We start from the raw sequence: 12,745 nt of genomic DNA on the forward strand, positions 1-12,745 counted from the left end.
CCCGCTACACCGAGCACAGCAAAGCTGGACGCCGGTGTTGGTGTGTGCCACTTCAGAACACAGCAAAGCTGAACTCCGGTGTTGATTTGTGCCACTCCTGAGCACAGCAGAGCTGAACACCGGTGTTGGTTTGTGGCACTTCTGTACACAGCAGAGCTGAATGCCAGCGTTAGTGTGTGGCACTTCTGTACACAGCAGAGCTGAACGCCAGCGTTAGTGTGTGGCACTTCTGTACACAGCAGAGCTGAATGCCAGCGTTAGTGTGTGGCACTTCTGTACACAGCAGAGCTGAACGCCAGCGTTGGTGTGTGGCACTTCTGTACACAGCAGAGCTGAACGCCAGCGTTAGTGTGTGGCACTTCTGTACACAGCGAAGCTGAACGCTGGGCGCACTGAGCCAGTGCGATGCCCAGGCTCTCCGCACACAGCCCGGGTTAGGGGGTGCACGGGGGTCCTCTCTGAGCGGGGGAGGGGGCTGACTGATTTAGGGGTTCGGTTGGGGTCTCAGTTCCTTCCCCCCTCCCCCCTCAGGCCCAGAGAGGCGGGCTTCCTTACGGCCCTCCTGTGGGCCGCGCTGGCTCTGCGGAGGGCCCGGTCCCAGGCCCAGGCCGCCGCTCCGCCGCTCCAGATCCACATCCTGACATTGTGCAGAGTCCAGCGCGCCGCACTGCTTCCTCCTGCCCTTGCCCTTCCACCAAGAAAAACACCCCGTGTAATTTATTACGCCCTTTCTTACCTACGCTCTCCGGTATCCGTTCCAGAATCCGCTCTCCCAGCGCTCCGGCCGAACCGAGCGGGGGCTGCGGGTTCGAGTTTAACACAACGCCGCTCACTTCCCCCCCGGCGGTGTTTGTACGGAGTGGCCGATCGTGGCTTTCCTGACCCGGCTTGTTTTGTCGGCGGATGGGGAACTGCATTGTCCCGCGTGCTTTATTGCGCATGAAGCCCTGAGCCAGATTCTGCGCTGCGCCCTGTCATGCAGAGTTTACCAGCGCTCGTATTGGCCTCTGAATTTAAGCACTTTTCATGAATGTTCAACTGCTGTGTTGTTTTCGACTCAACCGTGCAAGAGATAAAAGCCTGTCATGTTTCGGTTGAAATTCCCCAGTTGCTCAATGCTTGTTTTTTTATTATGCGTATTTGATGTCTGTTTTCTTGTCCTCTTCGTGCGCCGTTTTCAGATTTTACGAATTCGACAGTGTGCCTTCCTGACTGTTTACTCCAGATGTAACCCTGCCGCTTTACGTGCCCAGGCACTTTGCTGCTAACGCTGCTCTCTCGCTTGCTGAGCGCTAGCCTTCCTCTGAATGTTAAACAGCCCCATTTGAACACAGCGCACGAATGCCATTGGCTTGTATGGCTCTGGTGGATGTGCCCTTTGACCCCGTGTGCGCTGCTGGAACACGTGAGCGGTGTCTCCTGGCGCTTCGGGCCTCTGACGGACCTCTCCGACTGGCTCTGGGCTGAGAACCAGGACGGGCTGACCCCGTCTTGGTCTGTGTCTAAAAAAGGAAAGGAGGAAAAAGAGAGGGGGGAAAAAAAAAAAAGTGATTCACAGCAGAAGCAGCGTTCAGCTTGTTTTTGTAATGAGGTCAGTTATCTGGTGTGGGGAGGTACTGCACTGATAGTTGATTTTACGCATGCTTGTGAGCGTGTTTCTTCATGCACGGATGAAGAGCCTGATTGCGTAACATCTTCAAGTCTGAAGCCTGATGCTGTGTTGCTGCTAACTCTGGCTCGTTTTTTCAGGTGAACTGACCCTAAACCCTAGTAGCAGTCCTTAACTAATAGGTGATATCACTCAACAAGTGTGCTGTGCTTCAGTGGTGTATGTTGTGGGCTGAAACCCTAATGCTAGTACTTTCATTGTTTTAACCTTCATAAAATAATGTTAAAGATTGAGTGTACATGAAGAAATGTTTAACTTTCTTGTGTCAACTATCATTTTAAGATGCACATGACTGTTCTGCTTGGCTAGGAGTCAGAATTAGTATTATTAGACTTTTTATAGCTGTGTTATTGTGCTGAGGGCAAACAGGCCTACTTTGGCTGGCTTTGCCAGCACTCATGGCACGCCTGGTATGTTAATAGTTGACTAACAGACTGGTGACCGGTTTTCTGTAGAATCTCCTGCTGATTGAAACTGAACCTTAATGAGTAAGAATGGCACAAAGTAGAGTGTTAATGCAGTCTCCTGTTGAGCAGTAAGTCAGGCAATGGGGGGATGCCTTAATGTCCAGTGACAGTAGAGACACTCTGGCCCTCCACAAACCCCAGCTAGACTCAAACAGATTAAGGAAAGTGCACTCAGAATCATTTTTCAGCGGTGACATGAGCTGATAGCTGCTACCACTTAAAAGAAGAGGTGTCTGCTGGTGATGAGAGTCGGATGACATCACCTAAATGGACGTTGTTCTCAGAGCATTACAGCCAGCTGCTGGGATGCAGGTAACACGGGCATTTGGGAGAGCAGAGCCGGGGGAACTGGCCAATGGGGATAGGTGGCTGAGGACTGATTCTCTCACAGTGCCAGGCCTCTGTCTGTCCTATCAGACCCGTGTTGTGTGTCCCTGACTGAATGGACCTGGTGAGGAGTGGGCAGTTTGTGCGAGGCTGTTCTCTTCTGCTGAGGATTCCTCCCTGCACAGCTGGGCCCCTCAGCACTGCGTTTGAATGGGGCCCTTAACCCCGCACCGGCCGCCTCCAGCAAATTTCGGAGTCGTAAAGATGACAAAAGCCACTTGGTCTCCCAGCCTCACGCAAAGGCAGTCTCACGTGAGTTAGTGGAAACACCGCAGAGTCCCGGAGAACTCCTCGCTGTGCCGAATCGGTCTGCCTTGGTGGTGGCTGGTCAAGTCCCTGGCCTCGTTTTGTGGTCATAAGGATTCTTTTCACATTTTTGGGTTCTGGGTTCACTGGCTTTCACTGTTGGTGATAGCGTGGTAGCCATGTGTCCATTCTTTTGCTGTGAGTGCCAGGCAGTAAGGTTGTCTGTCATGTATTCTGTTTGTAGTGGAAGGGTTTGCCCGTTTTCACGGTAATGGAAGCTGTGTGCAGTGATTGTGGATGTGACGATGGAGAAATGGGACTGTAGTTCTGTGAGCTTGAGAGGCTAAGAGACCCCTGCCCTCGGTCCTTATGACGAGCTCAGAACAGGCAGAACTCAGACGGCCTCGTCTCTCTCTAGGTGTGTCAGTCTGAGCAAACTGAAATCAACCCTTCACGGGTGTGGGCCCTGTGCACGGGATGGGGGGGGGGGGGGGGGGGGGCGGAGCTGTTGACTGTTGTGGGAGCTTTAGCCCCTCCTCCTCTGGCTCTGTCCTTAGACTGTGATCCCCCTCCTGTATTTCCATGAGTCACAGTGCAGTTTCTGTCATAATACTACTTCTCTTACACAATGAAGAGAGCTATTGCTCTGTCACTGAAAAGTTGTTTGTAAAAGTTATTGCTGTGGGCAATTTAGCAGTAAAAGTGTAATTTGCATGGCATTGACCCTGGTGCTTTTAGTTCAGCAGAGATTTATTAGCTGTGTTAGCACATGATGAATACTACATCTCTCTGGATCCTCTTATTGGCCAGCCATTGTCAGTGGTCTTTAGAGAACCATTGAGAAAAAAAAACACACACGAACCAGAGGAAACGAGGCTGAAATAAGCTGGGATAAAAATAAAATGAAGCTCAAATCCTTTGCATCTTAATCTAAAGCCCTGAAATGGCAGGCCACTGATCATTTATGCATCATGTGACCTGAGCCTTTCGCTTCTTCCTCCCCTCCCCCTCCTCCCTTTCTTTCCTTTTTAGGTTGCCGTGGTGAAAATGAAAAACACAGAACGAGTGTATGCAATGAAGATCCTGAACAAATGGGAGATGCTGAAGAGAGCTGAAGTAAGGGAGTGAGATTTATTTTTTAAAAACCCACTGCGATTACCCCCGTCCTGTAGCTGATAAGCAGAATAGGAACCCAACCAGGCAGAGGGAGAAATAATATTATAATATTTTCTTTCTCCCTCTGCCTGCCTGGGATCCTAGGCCCACATTCGGCTGCTTGTAGAATGTTTTTTTTTTTACGCTGGTCATTATCGCGGTCATGTGGTTTAGCCCCAGGGTTTCAGAAAACATTATATTATATGGTTATGCTATGAATGTCTATTTAAATTTAACTAAGTACATGATTGATGCAGTTAAACACATTGTGAATATAAATCATATTTTCTGTTATAGTATATGCTTATTTTCCATTCAGTCTAAGTGCTACATTTGCACAGAAATGCTTTATGGGGGTAAAAAACAGCAAATATAAATCTCGGAATGGTACTTGCATTAAAGCAAAAACACTCATATGAATGAAAGTCTTAAGATCAAATTTCAAATGTTTTGGAATATTTACCTTTATATTTTATATTGAACCTTTGTTATAAGGTAAGATGTGATGTTCGTACATGAGTATGACTGTGTTGCTGTGCTGCTGTGCACTGGTAAAACCCCTTGCCAGAGACGGAAGTTCTTATTTTCCTCGACTCGACCTAGTTTCCCCGCAGTCAGGTCTGTCGGTGTGACAGGCGCTCGCAGGCATCCAGTGCTGCACCACCGCAATGTCAGGAGACCTTTTGTCAACAGCGAGTTGATCATTAATCCCTCAATCCTCCAGCGTTGCCGTTGCACAACTCAGAGCCGCTCCAGCGTTAGTCATCCCGTCACTGTTTTTGATCTGCTCGCCTCTGTATATTGCAGCTGAATAATGCGATCCAGCTTTTCATGTTATCAGTTAAGGGATGACGGTGATCGAGTGGTGGGCTATACTTCTATGTGTGTGTCGGTGGGTGCTCTAACACAGCTAATGCAGTGGTGGATTAAGCATATAGGGGGTCTGGATGGAGAGTTAACTAAAGCCAGTTTTCGGGATGAGGCGAGGGCGGACGTGCAGAGCAGTGGATGTGGAACTGAGCTTATAAACAGAAGGGTGCAGATTAACTTTGAGCAAGGGTCTCCACATATGAATTTACTGCTGAAAAATACACACTGCAGTATGTATGAATAAATACCACTCCATGTGAGCCGTTCTCAGGCATGGTATCTGGCAAGTGTACCGAAAGTGTCACAGTAATGTCAGAGAGGTTAACACTGGACCTTTTCTATGTGTGCGACTGGTTTGCATGATGTGAGGGTGGGAGTAACCCTCCCTGCCACCAGGGTTTGCGTCTTCGCTTGATCTGATCGGCGATAATGGGCTCCTTGGGCCTGCGGTGACGGGTGACGTGGGTGACGGGTCAGGAAAGCGAGAGGCGGTGGAAACGCGGTTGAGGAGACCCGGCGGACGCGTAGCGACGGCGCTGTTCGAGAGCGCGCGCACACGCGTGTGTGCATGTGACGTGACCCGCTGCTGTTCCCCTCCAGACGGCCTGCTTTCGGGAGGAGAGGAACGTTCTGGTGAACGGGGACTGCCAGTGGATCACCACGCTGCACTACGCCTTCCAGGACGACAACTTCCTGGTAAGGGCCGGGCCGCAATGAATGCTGCCCTTCTGTAATGTTCAGCTCTCATCCTTATTTTACAGTGCCCAGGTTGGACATCCCTCTGCTTAGTCATGTGACATCATTTGTCTTACTTAAGAAGAAAATCTGATACTGCATAACAATAAAAGTGTTTGGTCTGCTCAGTCCTATGAATTTATCATTTTAATTTCTGCAACCATGCATTGACTTGACCACAAAGCCAGAAAGACTATCCCTTGGCTTTTTTTTCCTCAGTCTTTATTGAGACTGATTATTGTACAGTTCGGAAAACTCGTCTTGCTGTTCACTGTCATGGCGGGCAGTCCCAGCATGTTGTGACAGGGAGCCCTTCCTGATAAATGGCGAGGCTACGCTAATGCCGTTTCAGCTTCGTGTCTTCAGATTGAAGTTTTTGTTTCTAGCTTTCCCTCACACTAAAACACAGTCCAGCAATGTTTACTGTGTGCTGGCTCCACAGTAAATTACAATACTGTATCTGAGAGTTCAGCAGAATTAGACTATCCTACCCCCCCGCTTCCCCCCCCCTATTCTGTGGCGGGGGATGGTGTGTGGAGATGACCTTGTGCCCTGTGTTTCTGGTCCACAAGGTGCCTGTGATGGGGGCTTATGTTCCTGGGTGGCGTTATTATTGGGGGTGTGTCCAGTTCCTAAGGGGGAACACCGGCTAATAATAGAGCTTCCTCTGTTCTGTCACTGCGCTCCAGGGCAGCTCGGACCCATGACTGCTGTGTCCTGTCCAGCCATTAAGTATTAACACCACTGCCACAGTGACTGCAGCCTTCTCTCTGTCATGCTCAGATGCTTATGTGATGGATGGCTTTGGTCATGTCATTTGTGTCCCAAAAATCTCCCAAGTTGTCCTCCGCCGGGGCTGTCAGACTGTCCAGCTGAAACGCTTTTTGTCTACATTCGGTATCCAATTGTAACCATGCTAGAAACCGCTAACTAGAAAAATAATTTAGGCACACCTCTAATTGGGGTGCATTAGTGTGCTCCTAAGTTTTTCAGCTTCTGAGCACATTTTCTCTTTGGAAAAAAATGTTCACTGGTGCTCCACTTTTGTTTGCCTTTAAGGGTATTGCCTCAACCAGCTGTAGTGTAAAAATATGATTACACTTTGATAACCCTAACCCTTAATATCGTCACAGATACAAATCATTTGAAAATGAATAGGTGCTTTGTTTAAATGTTTTTTAGACTGGAAATGTATTATTCTCTGTTTTCTTTTGCAGTACCTAGTTATGGACTACTATGTTGGAGGGGACCTGCTGACGTTGCTCAGCAAGTTTGAAGACAGGCTTCCGGAAGACATGGCAAAGTTCTATGTGGCAGAGATGGTTCTGGCCATCCATTCCATCCATCAACAACACTATGTGCACAGGTGAGGCGCTCTACAGAGGAGTCTGAGTTGTGGTTTGGGGGGGTGGGGTGTGTAGGCTAAATTAGGGTCTGGTGACGGATGTTGTCATGATAGCAGAGGGGTTGACGAGGTCACAGAGGCCTCTTCCTTGAAGCACTTACAGTGGAAGAGTTGTCTGTGTAAACCAGATGATCCTCACTTCCTCCTACCTGCGGAGAGCGGAAGGAAGCACATCCTGAAGCCGCAGGAAGAGCAGCCAGCTTACTGCCCCCCCCCCCCCCCACCGCCATATTGTCGCACGCCGGCTCAGGGGCAGACTGAGCATGCTCAACGACAACATGCAGTCACCCCCCGAGGATAATGACACCCCTCCTCTCTAGCTGTTAGAGCTGGTTTGTGTGTAATGGCTGAATGTGGTGCAGCAGGTCCCTCTGCCTGGGTCCGGCTCCAGCTCCTGTAGCGTGGCGTGTTTGTTTCCGCCCTGTCGCTGTGCACTGTGCCAGCGGTACTGTACTGAAGGGAATGTGTGTGGCCTCCAGCCAGGACACCCTCCCCTACTGACCCCCCCCCTTAACCGGGGTGTGTGAGGACGGGAGAGCACAACAATGGCGGGCTGTCCGAGCGCGGGCCCGGCCGGTGTGGAATCTGTCCCTCCCGGCGCGGGTCGTGGGCAGGGGGAGAGATGGCGAGGCCTGCTTTTTCTCCAACAAAAAATAAAAGGAGCACCAGGCTAACAATCGTGCAGCTAGTTAGTTCTGCGCAGTTCAGAGATGTTTTTTGAAAAGTAGGTCAGAGTTCCTCTGATGATAACTGATAGGTGCTGCGGCATGCGTACAGTGATGGTATAACGCTGCTCAGTGACAACTCCCGAGGTTCACGTTCCTGTGAAAATAACCAACCCTGGAACTGCGAGTTAAGGTTTATTTGTAATTTTGGTTTCTCTTAAAGAGTGTGTTCATTTGCTGATGGGCTGGTGTCTGTCTGCTTTCAGAGACATCAAGCCAGACAACGTTTTGCTGGACATGAACGGCCACATCCGCCTGGCTGACTTTGGGTCCTGTCTGAAGATGATGGACGATGGAACAGTAAGTATCTCCGGGGTTCTTTGCCCCCAGCACCACTGTGAGAGGGCGGGAAGAGTTCACCTTTGACGACTGGCAAACTGGAGCCTTTAGCTCTGTTTACAAAAACCCAAGTAGACAAGCGTTTCAGATATGACACGATTCCATCAAGTATAAACCCCATACAAGTAAAAGCAGTTATTTCTTTCATTTCTGTGACAGTGAGAAAGTCCAGGCTCAGTTTGAGTCCGCTCCATTAGACCTGCACATCATTAATGTATAAGGCAGTTGTTGTTGTAAGCAGCTGTGAGTCAGCAGGGAGGACTGATAGTGTGGAATGGAGTGGGTGAAAGTCGCCTCCCTCTTTAGAATGCGTAGCTGGTCAGTTAGAGATACGGGCCGAGCCAGCGGGCATTTACACTGAGCCCAGTACAGAGAGCTGATTTTCATGCTGAGGAGTTCATGATGGTCCACGTTCACATTTGGACCACAGATGGGCTCCAAATGCTAAAATAATTAAGTGTTACAACCAAACTATGTAGTAATGTCCAGCTGTGACACGTTAGAGGTCTGTGCTGTTCACAGCACCTGTACCTTGTCAGTTACAGTTGTACTCGTATTTGCTTTGAACCTTGAGAACATGACAACACAAAGCGGAGATTGGAGACTTCCTCCTGATGTGAAAGGGCAGGAGAGGCACGAGAGTCATGTGACCACGGCACATTGCAGGTCTTGACCCTTCAGGCCGATGCAGGGCTTTAAAGGGGGTATTGTTATGGGGTTTATGACTGTGTTACACCACGGCAGGAAGTGAAGATTATAACAAGGGCTGATGGGAAAAGCTGTGGTTTAGAGCTCTATTTCATGAGAGTTTCCCCACTCCGTGCCGGAGCTGCCTGAGTTTATTTGACATATGGGAGGGTGTGCTGTTCTTGATCTTTCTCTGCGAACTTTGGAAGGATTTTCTGGTGGCGAACGTCACCACAAACCCTGCAGCAGTCTTTATTTTTGTTCATCCAGTGGCTTGAATTTTAAAAGGATGTCTTGCCAAGGCAAAAAAAAAAAAAAATTTAAACCGGTTAGCTAGAGAGGAGGATAAAGCTGTCCCCTTGATGAAGTGCGTGAATTTGTATTCAGGCCCTGATTTCGGGGCCGTTTTTACGAGAGCGAGAGGGGAGCGTGTCGGAGCTCGGGCATTGTCTCCTGGCTGACCCGGGCCTCGGCCGCCCACACTTGAGCGGTACTAGCTGTCAACCCCGACCTTTCCCTGATTTAGCACCCCGACCACACAAACAGCCCGTTCCTACCTGCTGGGACTTCCCAGGAGAGTGACGGAGCGGCCGTCTCCCAGGAGCTACTCCCCGGACCTTGCAATGGGAGGAACCGCTGGAGTAAAATGCTCTGGGCGTGGATATAGTCATCCTACTGCGCTGCTCTATTTCCAAGGCTGCGCGTCAACACCGGTTAGGCTTTTTGGCGAAGGATTCGTAATTGAATTTGAGCATCGCAGTTTAAGAAGCACTGACCTCGTCATAGTCGGCGCCTGGAAATTGTCAGTGTAATGCTTTTAATTGAATTAAATTGACCGTATCATTTTCTTACTCATCGCAATAACAGTGTAGGATTCTGTGATCATGTCCTTTCCCAGCTTGTCCTGGCTGATGAACAGCACTCGAAGGCACATTTTTTATAGCATATGTTTGGAATCCCATTCATAATTTAATGACTGTAATCTGCATGGAAGGGAACAGTATTCTCTGTTGTACTAATATAATGTGGACATCAAAGGCTCTGCAGAACTGTCGGGGGGGCGGGGGGGGGGGGGGTGTAATGTTGTATGGTGCCCTACATTCAATAGAGCTGAGCTGCGCAGTCATTGTGTAGAAGGACTGCATTGCCTGCGCAGCTGGTGACAGAACCCTTCCCTGTCTGTGTCACGCTTGTTGTGCCTGTTGTGCACTCAGTAGCTTAGGGGGTTTTGTCAGTGTGGTCAGGGTATTGTTGAGGAAAAGGGCTGCGCTTGTAGCCAAAACACAACAAGCCATTTTAGTGCTGTAATTATATTTGAATCAGGGCTCCTTAACCATGGTCAGTGACAGCCACGGGACATGCAGATTTTCATTGTCACTGGGTCCTTAATTTATCAGTTAAAGGAGACCACAGTCAGCTTCACTTGGTTTCATGAGATTATTGTTTGTTGATTTTAAGATGAAAACAAAAACCATCTGACCCTGTTGTTCTCCAGGACTAGGATTACGAACCTCCGCTTCAAAAATATTACATCTACCGCATCTGGCCGCATTTATGTCCTCTAAAAATACCCTGTTTATACTGAAACATTGTTTTTAAGCCAGATGACATCATTGCGAGTGACATATTTAAAGACCTGCCCGCAGGCTCTCAAATTAGCTGCCGCTGGTGTTCTGTAGTGGTCACAGTGGCGGACAGACCCACCGGCATCCTCGGCATCTGAGCCGCAGAAAAGGAATTTGCCATCGCTGGTCCAAAGTAATAAAAGACAATTAGACAGAGCACGCGCAAAGACAGCACCAACACCTGTGTGCCTTTCCCAAGATGGTGCGAACTGAGCGAGATAACTAAAGGGAATGAATGGCCGTGCTTCTTCATGAGGGATGAATGACTGCTCATTCTGTTTGCCTCGGTTTTATGGTTGGATGGGTAGATACTTTTTTGAGCCTGTTTTTTTAATGGAGCAACTGTCCTATTCACTTAATGATGATTATGATGATGATGAAATTTGATATTTGTTGCTGGCTGGCTAGGCGGCTAGCTTGCTAGTTAGGTATCAGTTCACACGTGAATGGATATATGCATATTCCACCTATCCATATATCCCCTTCCATGCTAATTTTCTCAAGTAGCAGTAGAAATCATAAGATGTCCAGCTTTTTAATAATGTGCATAATATTGACCTTGGAGACAAATTGGCAACGCCAGCAGTTTCCATCTCGTGTAACATTGTGCAAAATGTCAAAACATAACATTGTCAGATAAAAAGTAGATTCAGTCTAACATGTTACCTGGATGGCAAGCAATTATTTTCTGTATTGCAAAACAAAAGATTTGGTACCTGTTAAATCCATGGACTGCTATCCATCATTTCAGACTTCAGGAAAATACAAGCTGTCAGGTGTCTGAGCTTGTATAACAATCACTCTCTCCACAAAGTGGGACCTTCTATCTCTGCATTTTCCCAAGATGTCAGTCACATCAAATTTAGATTTTCATTTGCTGCTGGGATGGAATCTTGATAAGGAAATCCTAGAGGATTTGTGTTTAATATTTCACCTGTTCTTAGACTCCTTGTCTAGACTGAATTGAAGTTGCCTGAGAGGTGTGTGTGTGTGTGGAAGAGCGGCTTTGCAGTTTTGTTCCTCCTCTCGCCGTGCGCAGGTGCAGTCGTCGGTCGCCGTGGGCACGCCGGACTACATCTCCCCGGAGATCCTGCAGGCCATGGAGGACGGCATGGGGAAGTACGGGCCCGAGTGCGACTGGTGGTCCCTGGGGGTGTGCATGTACGAGATGCTGTACGGGGAGACGCCCTTCTACGCCGAGTCGCTGGTGGAGACCTACGGCAAGATCATGAACCACGAGGTACGTCTTGTGGCGGCTGCCCTCCTCAGCCCGCTCGTGACGCACGCCGCGCCGCTGGCCTGTTGTGTTTACTCTTCTTTCTGTGGTCTTTCTGATAAACTCTACTCTCGGTAACCATACCAACCAGGACTGGTTTATTTTGTGGTTCAGCCTCTGTGCTTTTGGGATACCTTCCATATTTGCGTCCACTCTAAGCCTCTCGAGGATAGTTTGATGGAAACATAAATATTTATTTTGTTTGATTGTGCCAGCGAACCTTGTAGAAAGAACTGCCTCACCACCACTGAACTATAGCAGTGCGAGCTGGTTCTCGTAGAAGTTATTGGCCGATAACGGAGAATTTATCTAGCCTTTTTATTTGCGAAAATGGAATGTACTAAAGCGGAGAAACGCATCAAAGTGCTTTCACTGTTGTGCCATACTTGTGCACAGTGGGCCCCAGAAGGTTCTCTTCTTTTTTTTACAGCCGGAGGGTTCGTTTGGAGCACGAGTAAAACCCGCTGGCAGCAGCAGTATTTTAGCGCAGGCTGGTCCTTAAAAAACGCAGAATAAAACGCACTCCCCAGGTAGATTCCTCTGTCTCCTCGGAGACCCACAACCGTTTTAACTAGAGCCGGAGCAGAGGGGACACCTTTGAACATAGTTTGAAATGCGTGAGAAGGTAGTCAGGAAGACTGGGGCGGTTTCACACATCCCCCCCCCCCCCCCCGCCTCTTCCAGGAGCGCTTCCAGTTCCCCTCGCACATCGCGGACGTCTCGGAGGACGCCAAGGACCTGATCCAGCGGCTGATCTGCGGCCGGGAGCGGCGGCTGGGCCAGAACGGCATCGAGGACTTCAGGAAGCACCCCTTCTTCAGCGGCATCGACTGGGACAACATCCGCAACACCGGCGCGCCCTACATCCCCGACGTCAGCTCCCCCTCCGACACCTCCAACTTCGACGTGGACGACGATGTCCTCAAAAACCCGGTGTGTGTCTCCATCCCGTCTTTCTGTTTTTACGTAACTATATGAATTCAGTGCTTTTTGGTATGGGAGCAAAAAGCCCTTCATATGTTTTAAAAAGCAAAACAAAAACAAAAAAATTATAAAAGCGGATATGCAGGGCACGAAACATGACAGAGACCGGCAAAGATAAAGCGGGCCTCTGTATGTGTGGGACTTGACAGCCAGCACCCAGTTAAAGTTGTTTTTC

General features: G+C 49.0%; 1 protein-coding gene across 6 annotated transcripts in view; it reads left to right on the forward strand.

Moving 5' to 3' along the window:
* Positions 1 to 12,745, forward strand: part of cdc42bpb (CDC42 binding protein kinase beta (DMPK-like)) — a 70,987-nt gene that overhangs the window by 25,590 nt on the left and 32,652 nt on the right. For all 6 annotated transcript variants that reach the window (XM_035414289.1, XM_035414338.1, XM_035414299.1 and 3 more), the window contains exons 3-8: positions 3,802 to 3,885; positions 5,395 to 5,490; positions 6,747 to 6,895; positions 7,866 to 7,959; positions 11,350 to 11,550; positions 12,271 to 12,519. In XM_035414289.1, the coding sequence (XP_035270180.1) occupies positions 3,802 to 3,885; positions 5,395 to 5,490; positions 6,747 to 6,895; positions 7,866 to 7,959; positions 11,350 to 11,550; positions 12,271 to 12,519 (873 nt within the window). The remainder of the gene's footprint in view (positions 1 to 3,801; positions 3,886 to 5,394; positions 5,491 to 6,746; positions 6,896 to 7,865; positions 7,960 to 11,349; positions 11,551 to 12,270; positions 12,520 to 12,745) is intronic.

Source organism: Anguilla anguilla, chromosome 1, assembly GCF_013347855.1.
Source record: "Anguilla anguilla isolate fAngAng1 chromosome 1, fAngAng1.pri, whole genome shotgun sequence".
Lineage (NCBI taxonomy): Eukaryota > Metazoa > Chordata > Actinopteri > Anguilliformes > Anguillidae > Anguilla > Anguilla anguilla.